At 54.1% G+C, this 19,579-nt stretch overlaps 1 protein-coding gene across 6 annotated transcripts; it reads left to right on the top strand.

The window, feature by feature from the left end:
• The first annotated feature begins 1,039 nt into the window (after positions 1–1,039).
• KCNIP2 (potassium voltage-gated channel interacting protein 2) lies at positions 1,040–18,949 on the top strand. Of its 6 annotated transcripts, none has more exons than XM_082636539.1 (10): positions 1,040–1,573; positions 14,042–14,152; positions 15,032–15,085; positions 15,743–15,867; positions 16,275–16,344; positions 16,513–16,583; positions 16,705–16,812; positions 16,998–17,102; positions 17,237–17,299; positions 18,517–18,949. In XM_082636539.1, the coding sequence occupies exons 1-10, from the start codon at positions 1,501–1,503 to the stop codon at positions 18,670–18,672; spliced, it is 936 nt and encodes a 311-aa protein (XP_082492665.1). In that variant the 5' UTR covers positions 1,040–1,500; the 3' UTR covers positions 18,673–18,949. The 6 variants fall into 6 exon arrangements, with proteins under 6 accessions (XP_082492665.1, XP_082492663.1, XP_082492664.1 ...); XM_082636537.1 differs by having other exon boundaries at positions 14,987–15,085; positions 17,594–18,949; XM_082636538.1 differs by having other exon boundaries at positions 17,237–18,949.
• The last annotated feature ends 630 nt before the right edge of the window (positions 18,950–19,579 follow it).

Below are 19,579 nucleotides of genomic sequence, written 5' to 3'. Positions count from 1 at the left end.
TGCTCCCAAACATAATCCTTCCTTCGGCTGCTTGTCCACTTCTCATGCTTGAACTCTCACCACAATTCCTGCTGGGTTAATTGAATCAAGTGCTTGTAAATTAATCCAGCTGAAGAGATTAAATGTGCTGGGGTCAATTTAGCTGAAGCTTTCCGTCTCAGCAGGTCACTCCTCCAGAGGAGTCATTGGGCAGGCAGGATTACCTGGGACACTGCCACCATACCATCAAAACACATCAGACATTGCCCCCGCCCCTAATCCTCATGGTGGTTGGGGGGCTTATGGGCTAGGAGCCCAGGAAGGATCATGGGGGAGATCAGACTAGTAGGCTCAGTTGTTCAGTAGCCATTTCTGGGAGCTGGAGGTAGCTGAGCTTTGTGCTAGCCGCTAGCTTCAGAAAAAAGAGCTAGTCTAAGGGAAGGGGGCCTCATAACAAGGGCACTTCTCTCCCACTCTTGCCTGCATCCCCAAACCCCTCAATCATTTCCCAAATCTTCTGGAAAACAGAAGGAATCTAGGACAGGGCAGGTGACAGAAGAGAGCAGGGCAGAAAAGTTGAAAGAAAAAAAAAAAAGGAACAAAAGAACAAGAAAGTCTTGAGAAACTGACCTGGCTCACTCTTTCTTTCCTTTTTCTTCCCAGTTGGCCAGCGGGGGTCATTAGATCAGGGAAGAAGGCACCTTGAGAGTGAATAGGGCCCACAGACAGGGTCCTGGAGTGGGTGAGGGTAGGGGTCCTTCCAAGAGAAGAGAAAATTGTAGTCCACTGGCCTGAGACAAGCCTGCGTTAGAGGCTGAGTTGACCTTTGCATCCCTAACCCCCTTCAAGCAGGGTGGGCACTGGTGGGGGCCAAAGAGACTCATACATGGGTGGAGAACAACAGAGAAAATAGGGGCTGACAGGGAGACTGAACAGGGGACTCATACATACCCGGGCCAGTGCTGAGGGTAGGGGAAGGAGTGCTGAGAATCGGGGGCGGGGATTCCTCCTAGTGGAGCCTTTCTGGCCCTGTTCCCTCCTCCACCCGCAAGACCCGGGGCTTCAGGTTTAGGGGGTAGTGTTGCCAGAGAGCTCGTCTCCCTCCCCGCACTTCTCAGCTCACCCTTTCACCGGGTGCCTCCCCCGAACTGCAAAGAGGAGGGGGCGGGGGTAGGGGGAGCCAATCCCGGCAGCGCCAAAGGGGGGAGGTGGCGGTGACAGCCGCGGGGAGGGGGCGGGAGGAGAGGCGGCTCGGCTCCAGCTCCGGGCTCTTCTCCGCTCCACTCTGCCTCCGGCTCTGCGCTCACCTACTGCCCAAGCCTCCCGCTCCTGCCCCAGGATCCCCAGGTGGGCCCTAGACCGCGGCGGTCCCCAGGCTCTTAGCCCAAGCGCTGACTCTCCAGCCCACAGCCCCCGGCAGCGCACTACGCCGCCAGGGGGCGCCGTGTGAGTTCTCTGTCCCAGCCACCCGGCGCCCCCTCCCACGGCCCACGTTGGGACGGGAGGGGGGCGCCGGGGGCCATGCGGGGCCAGGGCCGTAGGGAGAGTTTGTCCGATTCCCGAGACCTGGACGGATCCTATGACCAGCTCACGGGTGAGTCAGTGGCTTGGGGGTCGGGGGAAGGAGGGTAGATTCCACCCCCCCAGACCCTTAAGCCCCTCTAACCCCTGCCAGGCCCTTACCCACACTCTGACCCATTCCCAGGTACCCTCCCGGCTGTTCTGGGCGGCAGGACACTGAGGTTCAAAGCCTTGGGTCCCGCGGGGGGGGGGTGGAAGGGTTGGGGGCAGAGCACGTGGGCAGGTGGGGAGAGGCAGCAGGTGTAGGCATGCATGACACAAGGCTAGGAGGGTGTCTATAGTGGGAGGTGTTACGTGCGAGAGCGCCTGTCATTCTTTGTGTCTGTGTGTATATATGTGTGTGCGCCTCCCACAGCTGGTTGCCATGTGCCCTGGACTTGGTGACAGCCAGGGTGAGTGTGATTGTGTGTGATTGTGCAATTGTATGCCTTGTCAGATGTTTCAGTGAGGTTGTGTAGGACCCTGATTGTACTAATGAAGTTGTTTTAACCAAGTATCTCTGTTCTGTGTGCAACTCTGTGCTTTGAGTGTGTGATTTTCTGTATGAAGAGGCATGTGACTACCAGTATGCGTCAGGTCTTCACTTTATGGTGGTATGTCTCTTTGTAAGACTTTATGACTGTGAACCTCCTGGGACAAGCATGTGTTAAAGTGGGTTGTGTTGTGTTTTAATTGTGAGACTGCGGGTTATATTGGTGTTTGATACTGAATGTGTACTTTCATGTGGTGATGTCTGCAGTGGGGCTCTGTGAGTGTCTATGGTATGTCTTACCCTTGCTGCCTCTCTGGCTTCCTGGGGCAGAAGGGGGTCTTTAGTGCACACCACTGCTTCCCCACGTTTTCCACAAAGAGCCCGGGTCGACCCAAGGAAGGACTCTGGTATCCATCTACCCAACCTGGCTTCCGGAAGTGTCACCAGCTCCTGTGGGGCGGCTTTAGTTAATGCTGGATCGGATCAGCACCCCCCCACACAAAGTATTTAGAGATCATTCTTACAACTGAAGCTCCTTCAACCCCCAACAGCCCTCCCAGAACTTCATCCAAACCCAGAGGAAAACAAACCCTCTAGCCTCCCCTCCAGACCCAGAGATAGAAGCTCTAGGCCTGGGAGGTGCCATGTGGCCTCCCCTTCTAAGTATCCCCCCAAACCACTTTGCTGCTCAGGCATCCTCTCTCTCCCACACTGGGGAGGTATGTGAGACCAGTACATCTGTGCCTGTGCATATTCCTGGGTTTGGTAGGCAGATCCACGTGTTTGTGTGGGTGACTGTGTCACCTTGTGTACATTTCCATATACGTGTGTTTCTGTCTCTCATTGTGCAGCCTGCCCAAGAACTCCAACAGAGAATGGGAGTAGGGAGACTGTCTCCCCTGTGTCTGAAACAAACTGGGGAGGTGAAGGGAGGCCATGATCCTTGTCTGTCTTGAGGAGAGTGAGGTTAAGACTTGGGGATGAGGAGAGGACTAGGTTGTAACGCCTTGAAAAAGTGTCTCCCCGACTAACACACCCTGGGGAGGTTCTCGTCCCTATGCCCAGACTCCCAGAAGGGGGAGCCCTTCCACTCAGGCAGGCCCCAGATGTGCCCTAGATGTGCCTCAGGCCTGGATGGATTCCAAAGGTCCAGGTGACTAGCTCTGCTTTAGACTGTGTTCTCACCAACTCAGGATCCTTGAGAGTAGTAAGGCCCCCAGCGCCCTCATTAGCACCACATTAATCAGTGTTTTCTTCCTGCTTTAACTGATCCTCCCCTTTAGTGGAATCATCTGCTCCCCACTTGGCTATTTGAATCAGAGATTGGGTGGGAGTGGGGAAGCCCTTGTACGGGAAGGTGCAGGAATAGAAGTGTGAATACCAGCTCTGTATGACTTTTGCTCTCTGGGCCTCATTTTTTTCATCTGTAAAATGGGAAATACTACTTCCCACCTGCCTGCCCCCCAAGGGAAATAGTTCAAATGTTGACAAGCGTCAAGAATCGTGTTCCACGTCATCAGCATCCTCGCTGTAGATAGCTCCACACGCGACTTGGGAAGTAGAAATAAGACTACCAGGAGCTCTCCTTTCGAAGGAGGGCTTACCTTACAGCGGGAGATAAATGGGGTTGGGAAGCCGGTGTTAAGGCGGTGGGTGCCTGAGCTGAAGCCGGATGGGGAGTCGTTGTCCGCGGTGCTGAAGCGCTTGCAAGGCGAAGTGCAGCAGGGCCAGCCAAATTCCCAATGTTCCTTCCTTGTGCAGGCGGGATTCCTGGAGGTATCGGACCTGGGGGTATTCTTGGCTTCAGTCATCCCGGCCTATCAGGCTGACAGGGAGGGGGCGCTAAAGTCATACCTCAGGTCATTCTGGGTTGCCCCAGCCTCTTTCCTTACCCACTCCCACCCCAGGCTCAAAACAAATTTGGGGGAGACTTTTAGGAGAAAACAATCTGAGCCCCACCCCGCCCCGCCCCGCATCTAGCACCTCCGGGCCCGGCAGGACCTATTGGCAGTACGGCGAGGTGGGAAAAGGCAGCGATCCGCTGCGGTCCTGTCCAAGCCAGAAGCAAGGAAGGAACTGGAGAAGATGAGGAGAGAGTTGGGACCTGGCTGGCCAAGTCCTGAGCTCGGGCCCCGGCCTGGGATCTCCGGAGTTGCGTCCCTCAGGCCATAAATATTGTTCCTGGACTGGCGCGCCCCCGTGTGGTTTTAGAGGAGCCATGCTTGCGGAGCTGATTCCAGATGAGGATGTTGCTAAATCAAGTGGCAAGGTTCCATGGAGTTCAGGGGTGACTCTCGCCTCGTAAATGTAGGATTTTCAGCCAAAAATACGGGATCCCAGTCGGAAGAGTGGGATCCTCATAGGCTCTGTCAGAAGTTTAAAGGCGTTATTGGGTCCTGGAAGGGTTCACTTTGGGTATAACCAGATAGGGATGAGTCCAGGGCCAGGACTGTGGGTAGGGGGTCTTCTCCTCGATGCATCTGGCAGACAATCGGCATATGAGGGGAGAGTGTGAACCCGCCGGACCAGGACACAGGGACACAAGACAGTTACAAGAAAAAGATATTCAGAGCCAGACGACAGAGACCAGTAGGGCACGTCCCTGCCGCCCCTTTGTCACTCCAATACACTGGTCAGTTCCTCCTCTTCCCTCCTACTCTCGCGCCCATTGGTCCAGGAAGTATGGAAGTGTGGGGAGTTGCCATGACAACTAGGTCCTCTAACCCCTTCGCATCTCTGTGTCAAAATGGGAAGAGGGGTGTGACAGGCAGAGAATGAGGGGATGAAGCGGGGCAATGAAAGATATGTTCATTCCCTCTCCAGCTCCTTTTTCAAAAACCGTGGGTGCCCCCTTCCCCACCGGAAATTCAGAAAATATTCCCAGAGAAGGCTGTGAGGGAGAGTCCTGCCGCCCCTCCCCCCCGGCCCCGCCCCACCCGAGTCTGGGAATTTGGGGGGCGGGTGCTTCAGGCGCTGGGGCCAGGGTGAGTTCCCCTCGTGTGGCCGGGAGAAGACGGGAAGCGGAACGAGGCTCTATTGCCTGAGATCCTGGTCCTATGGGTCCGGCCCTCCCGCGCCGCCCACGCAGGGCCCACTCCGTTGGGGGCGGAGATCAGAACGCCCCGGGCCTTGGGGGCGGAGCTTGACCTCTGTGCTCACCGCAGGACCATGAACAGATGCCCCCGCAGGTGCCGGAGCCCGTTGGGGCAGGCAGCGCGATCCCTCTACCAGCTGGTGACTGGGTCGCTGTCGCCAGGTATGAGGAAGGGAGGAAAGGGCTGGACCCCTCAAAAAGTAAGCGAAGTGGGATAGGAGCCTTACAGAGGTGGGGAGAGAAAGGGCCCCTCACAGAGATGGAAGGGGCAGGATCCTTCAAAGAAAAGAGTTTAAAGGGCAAGACTCCACTCCAAGAAGTGGAGCTTGGGATAGGGTCCCTTAAAGAGAAGATGAAGGACATAGGGGTCTTCAAAGAGGAAAGGAGAAGGGGCATCATGGTCCCTCACAATGGTGGAAGAGGGGGCAGGGCTCCTTACTGAGAGCAGAGGTGGGGGCCTCAAGCAGGTGGATGTAAGGGGCAAGGCCCCTCACAGGGATGAAGGGAGGAAGCTTGCAGCAGAGCAGGGAAAAGGCAAAGCTCTTTACTGAATTGCTTAGTTTAATGGGATCTTAAGATGACTAGGGGCAGTGTGCAGAAGGAAAAAATCCTGAGGTGGGAGTGGACCAACATGAACTCAGCTAGTGAGTTTATGCATGATGGATGGATAGACTTGTATGTCACCGTTTTGTCTATCTCTGGGAGTCTGTATTAAGGGGGTTTGTGCCTCAATGGGGTTGTGATCACTGGGGCTGTGCATCCCTAGGGTTATGTATCCCTGGAATTCTGTGACACTAAGGCTGCATGTACCTGGAGTTCTATGCTTTAGAGTTGGGGTGGGGGTTCCTGAGTCACACTAAGTTAGCTGTATAGACTTCATAAGGTTGTACCTTGGTGTGGGATTTGTGCAATTTATGACATGGATTGTGGGTATCATATCATGGCACTGCTGAGATTATGCACACCTCCACTTGGGTTTCCTTAGATCTGCCTGGGCAGGGCCCACAGAACCCAGCATCTCCACCCCACCTGACCTGGGGAGACCAAAACATCCTAGCCTGGTGGCATTCTGGGATCTGTAGTTCTCTGGCTCTCTGCACAGTATCCCCTTGAGCCCCTGGAGTATAAGCAGGCCTCTCCTTACAATGTGCTCCCAGAAGGAGAGGAGATGGGGCTGAGCCAAAGCCATGCTTGGATGTCTCTTGGGAAGCATGTGTCCTCCAAGCCCCCTGCTTGGGCCTGTCTCAAGTGACAGATGGCTGGAGCCAGGCGGGGCCGGCTCTCAATCATAGCAGGCGTGACTTCCAGGCCCTAAAATAGCCCCAGGGCCTAGGGAGGTCATTAATTACCTGATGCAGCTGGGGGCTGCTCTGTCTTCTGGCCTGGCTGGGGATGGAGTGGGGCTGGAGGGCTCACAGAAGGGTCTTTACTGGTTGGGTTCTTCACTAGGGGAGCAAGGGCAGACGGGAAAGTGGGACAGTTACATACTATGGGCCCCCTTCATTAGGCAGTATTTCTCTGGGTTTGAACTTCGGGAGGTAAATAGCTAAATGATAGGTGTATCTCCGTGGTGAGATTTGAGGGATCTAAGGGAGGGCTCACCTAATGCTTCAAGATAGTTTTCCCTTCAGCCCTCACTCTGCCTGAAGTGTTTTCCTTAAGACTTCACTCCTCTGGGTGAAGAGCAAAGTGGCACAGGGATGCCTGGGGAGGACAGACCTGGGCAACCTTCTCACAGAGCCCAGAGACTTGAGAGGTCTCTGAGTGGGGGGGGAGAGAGACCCTGAAAAACAACTTGCTCTTTCATTCCTATCAGATCCTCTCACCAGAGGCCTGGTTGATTTAGGACCTTGAGTCCTGTGAGGCTGGGTCAAGGTCTCTGAAGGTTGAGGGTGAGGGTGAGAGAAGGAAGAGGAGGGTCTGCACACAGGGCAACCGGCTAAACGGCTGTCAATCTGTCCACCTGTGAATCAGCAGCAGAGAGCAAGGAGATGCTGCTGTTCTGCCTCTTTCCAATCAAATAGCCTGGCTTGGCATTCGAGGCTCCATGGAATCTGCCCCTTTCTGGGCTTATCACTCATAGCTCCCCCGATACGAACTAAGCTGCAGTCACTCAGGATTCCACACACATTGGAGAGACAGCCTGAGGGAGCTGGCAGATCACTGGTTCTGGTTCAAGTTTCTATCTATCCTTTATCATCTGTGTTATCTTGGGACAATCACTTCTCTGAGCTTCAGTTCCTTCATCTGCAAAATGGGTATACTGCTACTCAATCTGACCATTTCAGCTGTAAACGCAGGAATAATAGACCCTACCCCTCAGGTCTATTATGGGGACTAAATGAGATAACATGTGTAAAGTATCAAGGACACAAAACATGCTCAGTAAATGTTGGTCCTTTTGTTAAGGTAGACTGTTGACATTTTAGCCATTTAAGACATTTAAGAACCAGCTCAAAAAATACCCTCTCCAGGTTTTTCCTGGGCTCCCAGTTAGAAGACTAGAGCTCATTTCATGGCCTGCTTTGAACAGTTCCTACCACGTAGTAGGCACACAACAAATATTTTTTGAATGAGTAGGTACGTTATAGTTCTGTCAGTGGGCTGTCTCTCCCTGCCCAGGAGAGCCAGAACCCGGTTTGGTTCACCTTTGTTCCACAGGCACCAGCTCAGAGCCTGGCATTCAATTTGTATAGGTCTGGGCTTCCCTGGTGGCGCAATGGTTGAGAGTCTGCCTGCCGATTCAGGGGACACGGGTTCGTGCCCCGGTCCGGGAAGATCCCACATGCCACAGAGCGGCTAGGCCCGTGAGCCATGGCCACTGAGACTGTGCGTCTGGAGCCTGTGCTCCGCAACGGGAGAGGCTACAACAGTGAGAGGCCCACGTACCGCAAAAAAAAACAAACAAACAAAAAACCAAAAAATTTGTATAGGTCCAATTTTTTAACATCTTTGCCCTCTAGGAGCTTGGAATCTAATTGAGGAAACAGGACTGATCCAGAAAGACCTAAGTTCAAATTTGCAACATCTCCTCTTAGCTAGGTGACCTTGAGCAAGTTCCTTTACCTTTCTGGGCCTCATTTACCTCATCTGTGAAATGGGCACAATACTATTCACTCTGCCTACCTCATGGGGTTGTCATGAGAAGACATGGAAATAACAGTGTTTGTGGAAATGCTTTAAATTGCTAAGATATGTAAGGGGCAATATAATATTATTAATAGTGGCAGTAAACAATTATAAGCAATTACTCTGTGCTAGGAATTATTCTAACAGCTTTCCGTGTATTAGTTCATTTAGGAGGGCCCAGCAACCATATGAGGTGGAAACCGAGGCACACAGAGATTAAGAACTTTCCCAGTTAATTCCAAGGGGCAGAGCTGGGATTTGAACCCAGGGAGTCTGGCACCCTGGCCCACACTGTTACCTACCATGCTACGCTGCCTCCTTTTACTGTTCCCACTGATAACATTACAGACTTAGGTGCTGAGTTTTGAGGGCCCAATGGGCTATCGTAGAATTTCAGGTATCTGGGGCCTGCTGAGGGCTGGAGGCTCTGAAGGGAAGGGAATTTAAGCTGTCTCTAAAGGACAGGTAAGAACTGTAGGATAGGAGAGCAAAAGGGAGTTCATTCCAGGCAGAGGGAATAGCAGGAGCAAAGCCACAGAGACAGCACTGAGTTTGGTGTGATTGGGGGACAGTGAGGAGGCGAAACTGGCTCAAAAAAAAGGGATCTGCCGATGAGGGTGGGGGAAGGGTATTAAATGCCAGGTATGGATTTTGGACAGTGAGAGGGAGATGCTTGCTCATTTCATCTGTAAATCTGTAAGCTCCAAAGCTGCGAGAAGCCAAAAACAGTCCCTGAGTTGACTTCTTCCTGGGGGAGAGAGGGGGGACAAGCAGAGGACCAAGCCTGCCAGAGGCATACCCTCCTTCCCAAGGATGTTGGAAGGGTTGGTGGAGCGGGAAGGGGTAAGATACGGTGTGAGATGGATGCCTGACCCCCCAGTGGTGGCCATGTAGAACTGCAGATCCGTGAACCTCAAATGCAGCAGTAGGGACTAGCCCCCATCCCCACCCCCACCCTACAACTGAGGCTGAAACACATCCCAGAGCTGGACGAGGTGGCAAGGGTCCCTTGGGTTAATCCCCCTAAACTGGGCCTCCTGTGTGGGCAAGCTGTCTATGAAAGGAGCCAGTGTAGCGTGGTGGTTTAGAGCACAGGCTGAGTCAGGCTGGGTTAAAATTGAGCTCTGACACTTATTGATCTTGGAGATTTTCTTAAGCTACTTTTGTCTAGTTTTCCCACCCATAATATGGGGATAACAGTACCTCCTTCATAGGTTTATTGTGAAAATTCAATGTGATAATGTCTGTAAGCACATAGCCCATTATCTAGCACATACTGAGTGCTCAATCCCTAGCCAGCTGTGGCAGTAACCCAGAGACTATCTTCTGGCCCCCTGGTTCTGCAAGCCTCTCCCCGCCCCACTACAGACACCACCGCTGCCATCACCACCACCTTGAGGGAGACCGGAAGATGGGGGAGGGGCTCCAGGAATACAGTGGGGCTGTGTGGCTCCCTTGGAAGGTTCAGATTTCCCTCCTACTCTGGGTTTCTCCATCAGCTCAGTAAAGATTCCCAAAGAACAGGGAGGGTTTTGGCAGCTCCTGGGTGAGGCCCCTGCCAGGAGGAAAGGAAGAGCACGTCCCTCCTCTCCCAAGGAGCTTGATTCTCTGGGTCCCAAAGGCAGCTGCAGTAAGTCCCCTCCCCAGAGGGTCATGATAGGGCTAAGGGGCTATTTTCCTGCCCAGGCTACCGGACCTAATCCTCTCTCCCTTGGGCCTCAGTTTCCCTGTGGCCTGTGGGAAGAGAGTGCTTCCCGCCTCTCAGTCTCCATGGCAACCGCAATCGATGGTGGTGGTGTCCTCCTGACTGGAGAGGTCACCACCTTCTCCCTTATATTCTCATACACTTTCATGCAGATACAATTACACAGCCACCATAGACCCATACTCCTAATTATATGACACATCCATACTACCAATCTTCAGACCCACATGCCACAACCCTGCTAAAATACAGATACCTCACACCCCATACAACACTCAGAAATACTCCAGTACACTCTCACACACACATATGGGTATGGTTACATACCCATATACACCACACACACCCCTAAGACAGGTGCACAATCATGTGTAAACACAGACACACGTAAGAGGAGGTATACATACTTTCCATACACATACAGGAATATACACACAAGAAAACACTCAGACACCCATAACATATTCTGACCCACACATCTATTACGTATGCATGTGCAGCTCCTAGTTTCACACACACGCACACACACACCCTGCCCTTCCCTGCCTTCTCTCTAAGCACAGGTCTTCCCTCTGCCCCCTCTCTTAGGCACAGAGTAGCCACAGGGTGTCTGAGGGAAGCTGTCTCAGGGGCAGAGGCAGGGCACTGCCCCCCTACTCTGGTCTGGCCTGGCCCATAGCCTTCACACCAAAAGCTCCAGAGGAGATACCAATCCATAGGCAGGAGTGGCCCCGTGAAGAGGAAGAGGCTGTGGCTTGGAGGCTGTGGCTGGGAGGCCTGTGGGGAGGCGGGGGGATGGGGAGAGGGAGGAGATCTGGGGAGCGAGAGGGGGAGGGAGACTGCGGGCAGTCCTACTCAGGCTGGGGAGCCTGAGGGGGAGGAAGTGTGAGTAGGGAGGGCCAGCCTCAGCCTGCGGGGCCATGCCCCCGGCCCACCATGAACCTGGAAGGGCTGGAGATGGTCGCTGTGCTTGTGGTCCTCGCCCTGTTTGTCAAGGTCCTGGAGCAGTTTGGCCTCTTTGAGCCTGTCTCCTTGGAAGGTAACCCAGGTGTCTGGGCATGTCTGGCCTGCTGGCTACAAGGACAGTGGCCCGCAGGGCTGGGGAGAAGATTACTCTGACTTTATGACTGGGGTGAGGGCTGCAGGGGTAAGCAGGTTAGTGATGGGATGGGACATCTGGGGGAGGGGAGGAGAGGAGTTGGGGGAACAGGACATCTGGGAGAGGCAAAGAGGGGGACTCAAGGAGTGGATCTGGGGGAGGTGAGGAGGGAATCTGGGGGATTGGGTGTCTGAGGGAGGTGAAGAGAGAGAGGACCAGGAGCCAGGGAGGTGATGAGGGGGTACAGCATGGGGGGACTGGGATTGAGGATAAGGGGAAACTGGGGGAAAAGAGAAAAAGTCTGGAGACAGGCAGGAATAGAGGAAGGAGGTTCCAGGGGTCCTGAGATAACACCAGACTTCTGGGGAGTCCCTTTTGGGGCCAGGGACCCACAACGGCTCTGAAGATGTGTGTGACTCGCCACACCTCCATCCTTGCAGGCGTGGGTTACAGGGTGTGTGTGGACTCAGTGTGTGAGAGATACAGGGGGTGTGGCTGTGTGTTCACGTGTGTGAGAAAGGACAAAATGTATGACTACTTGAGCCTGTGTATGTGACAGGGGTGTGATTTAATGTGTCTGAGTGACAGAGTGTGTCGCTTTATGAGATGGCAGATGTGACTGTGCCTGAGGGGCACAGAGTGTGTGGCTGAGCCTCTTTGGGCATCTGATTGTGTGTGTGGCTATTCCCAGAGTTCCCTGATGATATACCAGCTCCATACCCAAGGCTAGGGATGGGGTGGGTTCTGGAGGGACAGGAATGGGATCACTGTGAATGAGACATTCATAGACAAATCTGGTAGGAGAGTGAGGGGTGGATCAGATCAGGGACCCTGCCTCCCAAGCCGCCTTGCCTCTCCCAGGTCCTCTCAGGATCTAAGGGCAGAATGGGCTCCAGAGTCTAGAGTGGGAAGTGGGAAGGCAATTCTCCACCCAACCCGAAAGTCAGGTGGGGAGAGTGATACTGGAGGTAGAGAGGGGAACATGTTCTGCCTCCCCAGGGAGTTTTAGCCTCTCCCTCTTCTTCATGCCGAGACCTGTGCAGCTCCATAGCATGGCTACAGGAAAACAGGCAAGAACCATGATAAGAGGACTGCAGGGTAGACACCTGGGAGAACTGAAAAAATGTGAAAGGAGCTAGGGAAGAAGGTCCGTGAATTGCCTGCTCTAGGATTCCGTAAGAGCAGAAAACTCCTAGTCTACCCTCCATCCTCTGCTGATTTATTGGGGTGGGGTCCGGTGGGTCGCAGGGATTGGTCCTAGATGAACTGGGATTCATCCAGTCCTGAAAAGATGAAGTCAGTCGGGCTCTAACTTTCCATCCCCTTTAGACTATTGGTGGGAAGGGGGGAGGCATCCTGTCTGCTGAAGGCACCCCCTTTCTCTTCCCACCTTCAGAGGAGCCTAGAGGAGACTGAGTCCTTGGAGCAGGCAGGGGACCAGATGGGGGGATGTGTGAAGAGGGAGAGGTTGGGAGAGGTGGGAGTAGCCATCCCCCAGTCCAGAGGCTACTACACCACCAGAGGCCCCAGGCACAATCGGCTTCGGGAAACCAAAGTCCAGGCTAATGGAGCCCTGGGCCAGAGGCCAGGCCGCCATCGATCCCTCACCCAGCTCACTGCCTCCCCCCCACCTCTCCATAGCTCCTGGGGAGAGAGGACAAATGGGAGGGAGAGGAGGCGCTGACGTCAAGCAGTTCCCTTCTGGGAGCACAGCATCTTCCTGAGGGTGGAGCCGGCTTGGGAGGCAGGGCCTGCAAGGGAGCTGAGGTGCCAATCTACAGCTAAAGGAAATCGGGCCCCTCCAGGAATGGACTGAGGCCAGCTTCAGTCAGTATGCCAGGTCCAGTGAGCTCTGGCCCTGGAGTCTGGAGGTGGGTGCAGCCAGGAGACAGACACAAAACAGGAACTTGGAGGGTCTCCCTGGGATACAATTAGAGCCGTAGGACTCATGTGTTAATAAGAGGAAGTGAGGGGAACTGTGATCAGTGGGCTCTGGGTAGTCCCACATTACAACAAAATACTCATTTCCAAGGTCTGTCATTGCCTCAAAGTTTGCTATAATTTCACCTTCAAAGAGTAAGCCATACTGGAAAAGACTGGGAAGGGACACACTTTTAGGGTGGATGAGTTCTCTGAGAACTCTGTTCTGCTGGCAGGAAGATTCTAGGTGCCTTGGAATGAGGGGTTATAGGCAAGAAAGGTGGGGGTGTACCCAGGGCAAATGCAGGTTCTGTGGGTGAGGTGCAGTCTTAGGTATCTGGGTGCCATGGGCACCTAGGTCACAATATGATATGGGCATGTGTGTGGTGACCTTGATATGTCATGGTGACCACACTGTGATGTGATGTCCCAGGGTCATTGTTCTTGTGTGGTTTGATCATGCTGTGTGTAAGATGGCCTGTATGGTTCCTAATGTATGTCTGTCATGTTTTTGCCAGGTCAGTCACATTTGTATATGTTTGTATTAAGAAGTACTAGGTCAAAGTGTGTATGTCTGTGTGTGTGTGTGCATGTGTTGGGAGGCCACTGGGTATGAATGAGGTACTAGGTATCAAGCGGTCCTTGTGTGGCATCCATCACTCTGATTTATCATACTATGTATACACACCTGTCACTGTGTGTGTGTGAGAGAGGCAGGCAGCCCCCGGGTTGGACATCACCCTCAGAGGTCCAGCTGTAGCACTGGAGCCGAGGACACTGGGTCAACAAAGACTGAGGCCAATGTTACTTCCCCCCCGGCCACCTCGCTGTTCCCAGCTGGGTCCCTTTATACAAGGTGCCGAGCCACCTTGGTGGACTTTCCATGCCTGTGAAACCCACTGGACTCCTCTAACTGGCCCCAGCTACTCTCACCATTACCCACCCCCCATTTTCCCCCAACACCCGCCCCCAGCCGGGGTTGATCTGTGATGGTGGGGAGGGTACAGGGAACAGAGGGACAGTGGGGTTAATGTACCTTCCTGGGGTCTTCTCTCTTCCCAGGCCACCCTCCAGGGCCCACTAAAAAAGCGCTGAAGCAGCGGTTCCTCAAGCTGCTGCCTTGCTGCGGGCCCCAAGCCCTGCCCTCAGTCAGTGAAAGCAAGTGCCTCTCCTGTGCTTCCGGGGGTGGGGCCAGTATGTGTCGGGGTGTGACCGGTGTGAGGGGAGCCGGCCTGCGTGTGTGGGGGCGTGACCAATGTGGCGGAGGTGGGCTGGGCACTGACTGACCAGGAGTGCGAGGGGGCGTAGCTACGCAGCGCGCAGAGCGGAATGTGTGGGCGTGGTCAGTTTGGAGGCGGGGCCTGAGTGTGTGGGCCATCTGGGTGTGCGAAATGGGCAGGATCTGGGTGTTTGGGCGTGGTCAATGTGACAGGCTGAGGCCACTCTGAGCCTGTGTGAGTGTGGCCAGTGTGGCAGGGGTAGGACCAGGCGGCTGTGAGGGTCTGTGCGTGGCTTAGCTGGGGTTAGTGTCTGGCCGCCCTCCCCGCTCCAGGGCATGTTTTGGGCCTTGAGATGTAGGTCACCAGTGCCTTGACTAGATGGATGCAAGTGTAATGATGGAGCCCGCCTTTCCCCAGATGCCAGGATACTTGAGTTTCCTAGTACCAGCCTGGTCCCCAGTTGAGTGACCTCGCTTTGTCTGTAGGCCTCAGTTTCCTCATTTGGGCTTTGTCCACCTCACAGGATTATACATACTGCATCTTTGCAAGCTATAAAGGCCCGGTTTGTACTCATTATTTGAGAAGGTCGTTGTGTTTGATTCTGCTGGGTCCCACAATGGGGGTCGATTCGGAAAAAGGGCAGGGGGATGTGAGCGGGGTCCGATTCGTGTGTGTCTGTGCTCATTCGTTACGTGTGCCTCTGTGCGCGTGGGGGGCTGGGGTGTGTGCACTGTAACACGCAGGTCTGTGAGATTTGCTGTGAGTGTGAGGGGCGAGGTGTGTGCAGCTGGCCGGGTCCTCCGCTTTCTCGGTGACAGTTCGCTCCCTTCAGCATTAGCCGCCCCAGCCTCCTTCCGCCCCCACAGACCCCGCCCGCTGGACCCAGGTGACTTACTCTCCTGGTGGGGGCGGGGGCGGGGGACTTCGGGAGCCTGGGGTGGGGGCAACTGCCTGGGGACTGGATGTTGGGAACACGGGCGGGGCTGATACGGGGCCAGGGGTGGTGGCCTTCTCTAAGGCACACTAGGGCTGTGGCAGGAGTGGGGTGTGGAGGGGGCTTGGCTGGAGCTGGGCGGGGCATGGCTCGGGCATGGCTGGGATAGGCGGGGCTTGGCTGGAGGGAAGGATCTGGGCGGGGCAAGGGTGAGACTGGGCGGATCTGAGTTGGTAAGGGGAGGCCCAGAGCTCGAACCCTCAGAAGCCCCCTCTCCAACCCAATTTTCCTACTCCTGGCCTTCTGGGACGAAGACGGGGCTGGGGGCCTTTCCCTCCAACCAGGGATCAAGGGCCCAGAGGCCAGCGCTGACTCAGACCCCGGGCTCTGGGGCCAGGCCTGGCCTTGGCCTGGGCCCGCTGATATACCTCGAAGCCGACCAGCATCTTCTTTCCTTGCCTTGATGTCCTTGGCTCTGGGTCCAGGGAACTGGCAGGCTGGTCTCCAGCGTCGGATATGGGGGGATGGATGGTTCAGTGATTTTGAAGAGGGGTCGTGGGGGACAGGCCTGAGGCGCGGCTGTCCCCCCCAACCGCCCCCACCCCGCAGACAGCGTGGAGGATGAGTTTGAACTGTCCACCGTGTGTCACCGGCCCGAGGGTCTGGAGCAGCTGCAGGAGCAAACCAAGTTCACGCGCAAGGAGCTGCAGGTCCTGTACCGGGGTTTCAAAAACGTGAGTGCAAAGCTGAACCAAACTGGGGAGGGGCAGGGCCTATCCAGGACTTTTCTGAAAGGTTGGCCTGGAGGCTTTGAGGAGTGACAGGGGAGGGGAGGAGAAGGGACAGCTCCCCTTCCACCACAGACCGAACTTCTAGATAGGGGTTCCTGCTGGTTTGAGAAGGGGTGGAGCCTGTAGATTGGTCTGTCAGTTCTGTGTTTTTTATTTGTGCTCTTGGGAGAAGTCTTCCCTCCAGGAGAAGAGCTACATGGTGAGCCCCCTGGAGACACAAAGATTTCCGCTCTCTCTGGGAGTCTCTGGACAGGGAGGGTTGGGTGGGAACATGGGGGGGTAGGGGCGGTGAGTGGAAGGGGGTTTTGTCTCTTCCTTCAGTCTGGTTTCCTTCCCTACGCTACCCCTAGGAATGTCCCAGCGGAATTGTCAATGAAGAGAACTTCAAGCAGATTTACTCCCAGTTCTTTCCTCAAGGAGGTGAGGGGACAAGTCCTGAGAGGAAGCAGCTGTCCATCTCTAGGCTGACTTGGGGAGAGGGCTGGAAATGCCAAGTGAATGGGGTTTGAGGAGCCCCATAGAGGTAGGGAGGTAGGAAGTCCTCTCCTGTCTGGAAGCCAAGCTTACTCATCCACACTTATCCTGCAGACTCCAGCACATATGCCACTTTTCTCTTCAATGCCTTTGACACCAACCATGATGGCTCAGTCAGTTTTGAGGTGAGCTGGAGACTGTGGGCCAGGGAAGCATGTTTCCTGGGGCTTCAGGGCCAGGCCAAACCCAGAGAGAGGGTTGGGTGAAAGGTATCAGAAGACCCATTTTCCCCTGCCTCCTTCCTAGGACTTTGTGGCTGGTTTGTCAGTGATTCTTCGGGGAACCACAGATGACAGGCTGAACTGGGCCTTCAACCTGTATGACCTCAACAAGGATGGCTGCATCACCAAGGAGGTACAAGGCAACTGAACAGCTGGAGGGGTTGTATGTGTGTGGGGAGGTGTAAAGGGCCCATAGGAGGGAAATGTGACCCACATATACATCACCAGCAAGGGGTGGGGTCTGCCCTAGGCTCTAGGCCTTCTAGTTTGGAGGCTGGAGGCTCTGAGGAGGGATCCTCTTCTCTCTCGGCCTAACAGGAAATGCTTGATATCATGAAGTCCATCTATGACATGATGGGCAAGTATACATATCCTGCACTCCGGGAGGAGGCCCCAAGGGAACACGTGGAGAGCTTCTTCCAGGTGCCTGGGACTGGGTAGGCTGGGTTTTAGAGTGAAGGGAAGGAGGTGAGGTCCCAGAAGGGAACTTACCTGAGTTCTGCCTGCCTCTCTCCTGTCATCCCTCCTGTTTTCCCTACCTGACTACCTTTTTGCAGAAGATGGACAGGAACAAAGATGGCGTGGTGACTATTGAGGAATTCATTGAATCTTGTCAAAAGGTACAGGGCCTTGCCCTCTACATTTCCCTGGTCTGGACTCAGGGCCTGATTCAATGATGTAAGAGGAGGCTCCTTTGGGCAGAGTACTATTTCCCTAACTCACCGCCACCTCTGAATCTTTTTCCTTCATAACTTGGGGAGGCCTGTCCCTTCCCCACCTCTCTGGGTGTCTCCTTCCTCACTGCCTCTCTCTGTCTCTGAATGTCCCCATTTCTGAGTCAGTGTCCTTCTCCCTGTCTCTGATAAGCTCTTTTTCTTTCTCTCCAATCTGCCTCTCTCCCACCATGGCTACAGGACGAGAACATCATGAGGTCCATGCAGCTCTTTGACAATGTCATCTAGCTCTCCAGGAGAGGGGGTCAGTTGTTCTGGGGGGACCATGCTGTAGCCCTAGTCCAGGCGGACCTCACCCTTCTCTTCCCAGGTCTGTCCTCATCCTAGCTCTACCCTGGGGGCTATAGGAATCCAAGAGCCTGGGGATTCAGTGGTCCAGATTGCTGGAGCTGAGGGGGCTATAGAGTGGGCAGAGTGTATCTGTGGGGTGTTCCCAACTCCCAACAGCTCCCCCTTCCTGCCTGAAACTCAGTGCTGAGGGTGCCCCTGCTATAGGAATTGAGTGGTCCTCCCCCTTCCACCCCCACTTGAGAAACCACAACGCTAGACAAAATGTCTCCTGCTATGGTGCTTCCCCCATCCCTGATCTCATAACCATTTCCCCTAAGACTCCCTTATCAGAAAGGCTGTTCTGTCCTTGGCACTGACTGGCCTTTCAGACCAGGGCCTTTGAGAGCCCTGTAGGAGGTGGACAAGAATGTAGAGGGAGTAATCTTGGGCCTGAGCCAGTGCTTAGGTCCTAGGAGGTAGCTGGGGTAGAGAACAGAAGGGCCTGGGGATTATCAGTGAGAGCATGCCAGGCTATAGCTTTGAGCTCTACAGGTCTGCCATTCCAAGCTGTCAGAATATGAATTTCCAGCCTCTTCAGAAGACCTTGTTTCCTTGGAAATACCCCAGAAAATTTCCAAGTATCCCAGGAGAGTCTGGGATCCTGGTGTTTGGCTCATCCCTGGAATTCCCTCCTCTCCTCCCTTCCTGTTTGTGTAGTGGTGGTGGCAGCAGAGGGAAGATAGGTGGGAGCTGTCTTGGCTGATACCTGCCAAAGTTTCAGCCTACCCTCTCTGATGGCTGCAACGTAAGTTTTCATCTGCCATTTCCTCTAGACTTGGAGGCATAGAGTAAGTCAGGGACCACACAGTGGATGCCTTCGAAGAAAAAGGAAGGAAGGAGGCAGGCATAGATTTGAACCCAGTGTGGGGGCATTTATTAGACTCTGTGATATACCCAGGCTCTATTCCTGCCCCGACATAGCCTCCTAATTGCCCACCCAGAATCTCCTCTTGCTCTATTCAATCTACCCAGAGATGCCCCTGAGCACACCTTGAAGGCAGGGACCATAGGACCCAGGTCCCACCCCACTGTCAGCACCCCTGCCGTGCCGCCACCCCTAAATATATCTGCTTGTCCCATTTAGCTCACTCTCCCAGTCAGCTGTGATCTGAGGGGGAGGGTCCCCAGGGAGCCCCCTTTCCTAACAGAACACTGTTGACTGCTTTGCATTTTTGGTTCCTCTGTAATTTTTGTAAAATAAGAAGTACACCAGATCCAATAAAACACAATGGCTATGCACAGGCTCTGTCTGCCTTTTTGTCTCTCCTACCCCGCACATAACTCACAACCCATAATTCATACAGCCTTTTGGATTCCAGAGAAAATGCTTCCTTTCCTATAGTATGGCCAACCCTTGGCAGGAGATCAAGACACAGGTTCTGGAAGGGTTGGAAACCTACTGGACCTCAGAGAGGCCCCCAAATCTCCCTCCCACATCCTTAGAGGAGACAAGGAAGAGAAAGGTGATTGATGTACTGAAGACTATGCCAAGCAAGCTGTCTTTTGGCTAAACATTCTTACAAGTCAATCCAGAATTTCCAATTTACAGACATCTTAGTTAATTTCAAAGTGCTTTCTTTTGAGAGGGGAATTCCCTTTAGTTTCTAATGAAAGTTCCTTTGTATAAACATCCCAACCTTGCCTCTAGTACGGAGGTACATTTGTGTCTATACTGCAGCCAAGAATGATGGGGGAGCAGATGAAGTGGACCCAGGGCAGGTCACCGTGGAGCAGGTGACACAAGGGGTAATAGAAACTTCCTGTGCGGGGTGGGAACCTTTCTTTGTTCTGCTCCTGGAGAGGGGCTGCCAATGGTAAGTTGCTCCCATCCTTTCT

Source organism: Mesoplodon mirus (genome assembly GCF_964341445.2).
Source record: "Mesoplodon mirus genome assembly, chromosome: 2".
Lineage (NCBI taxonomy): Eukaryota > Metazoa > Chordata > Mammalia > Artiodactyla > Ziphiidae > Mesoplodon > Mesoplodon mirus.
Note: the sequence above shows the minus strand (reverse complement) of the source record. Positions and strands in the feature narration are given on the sequence as shown.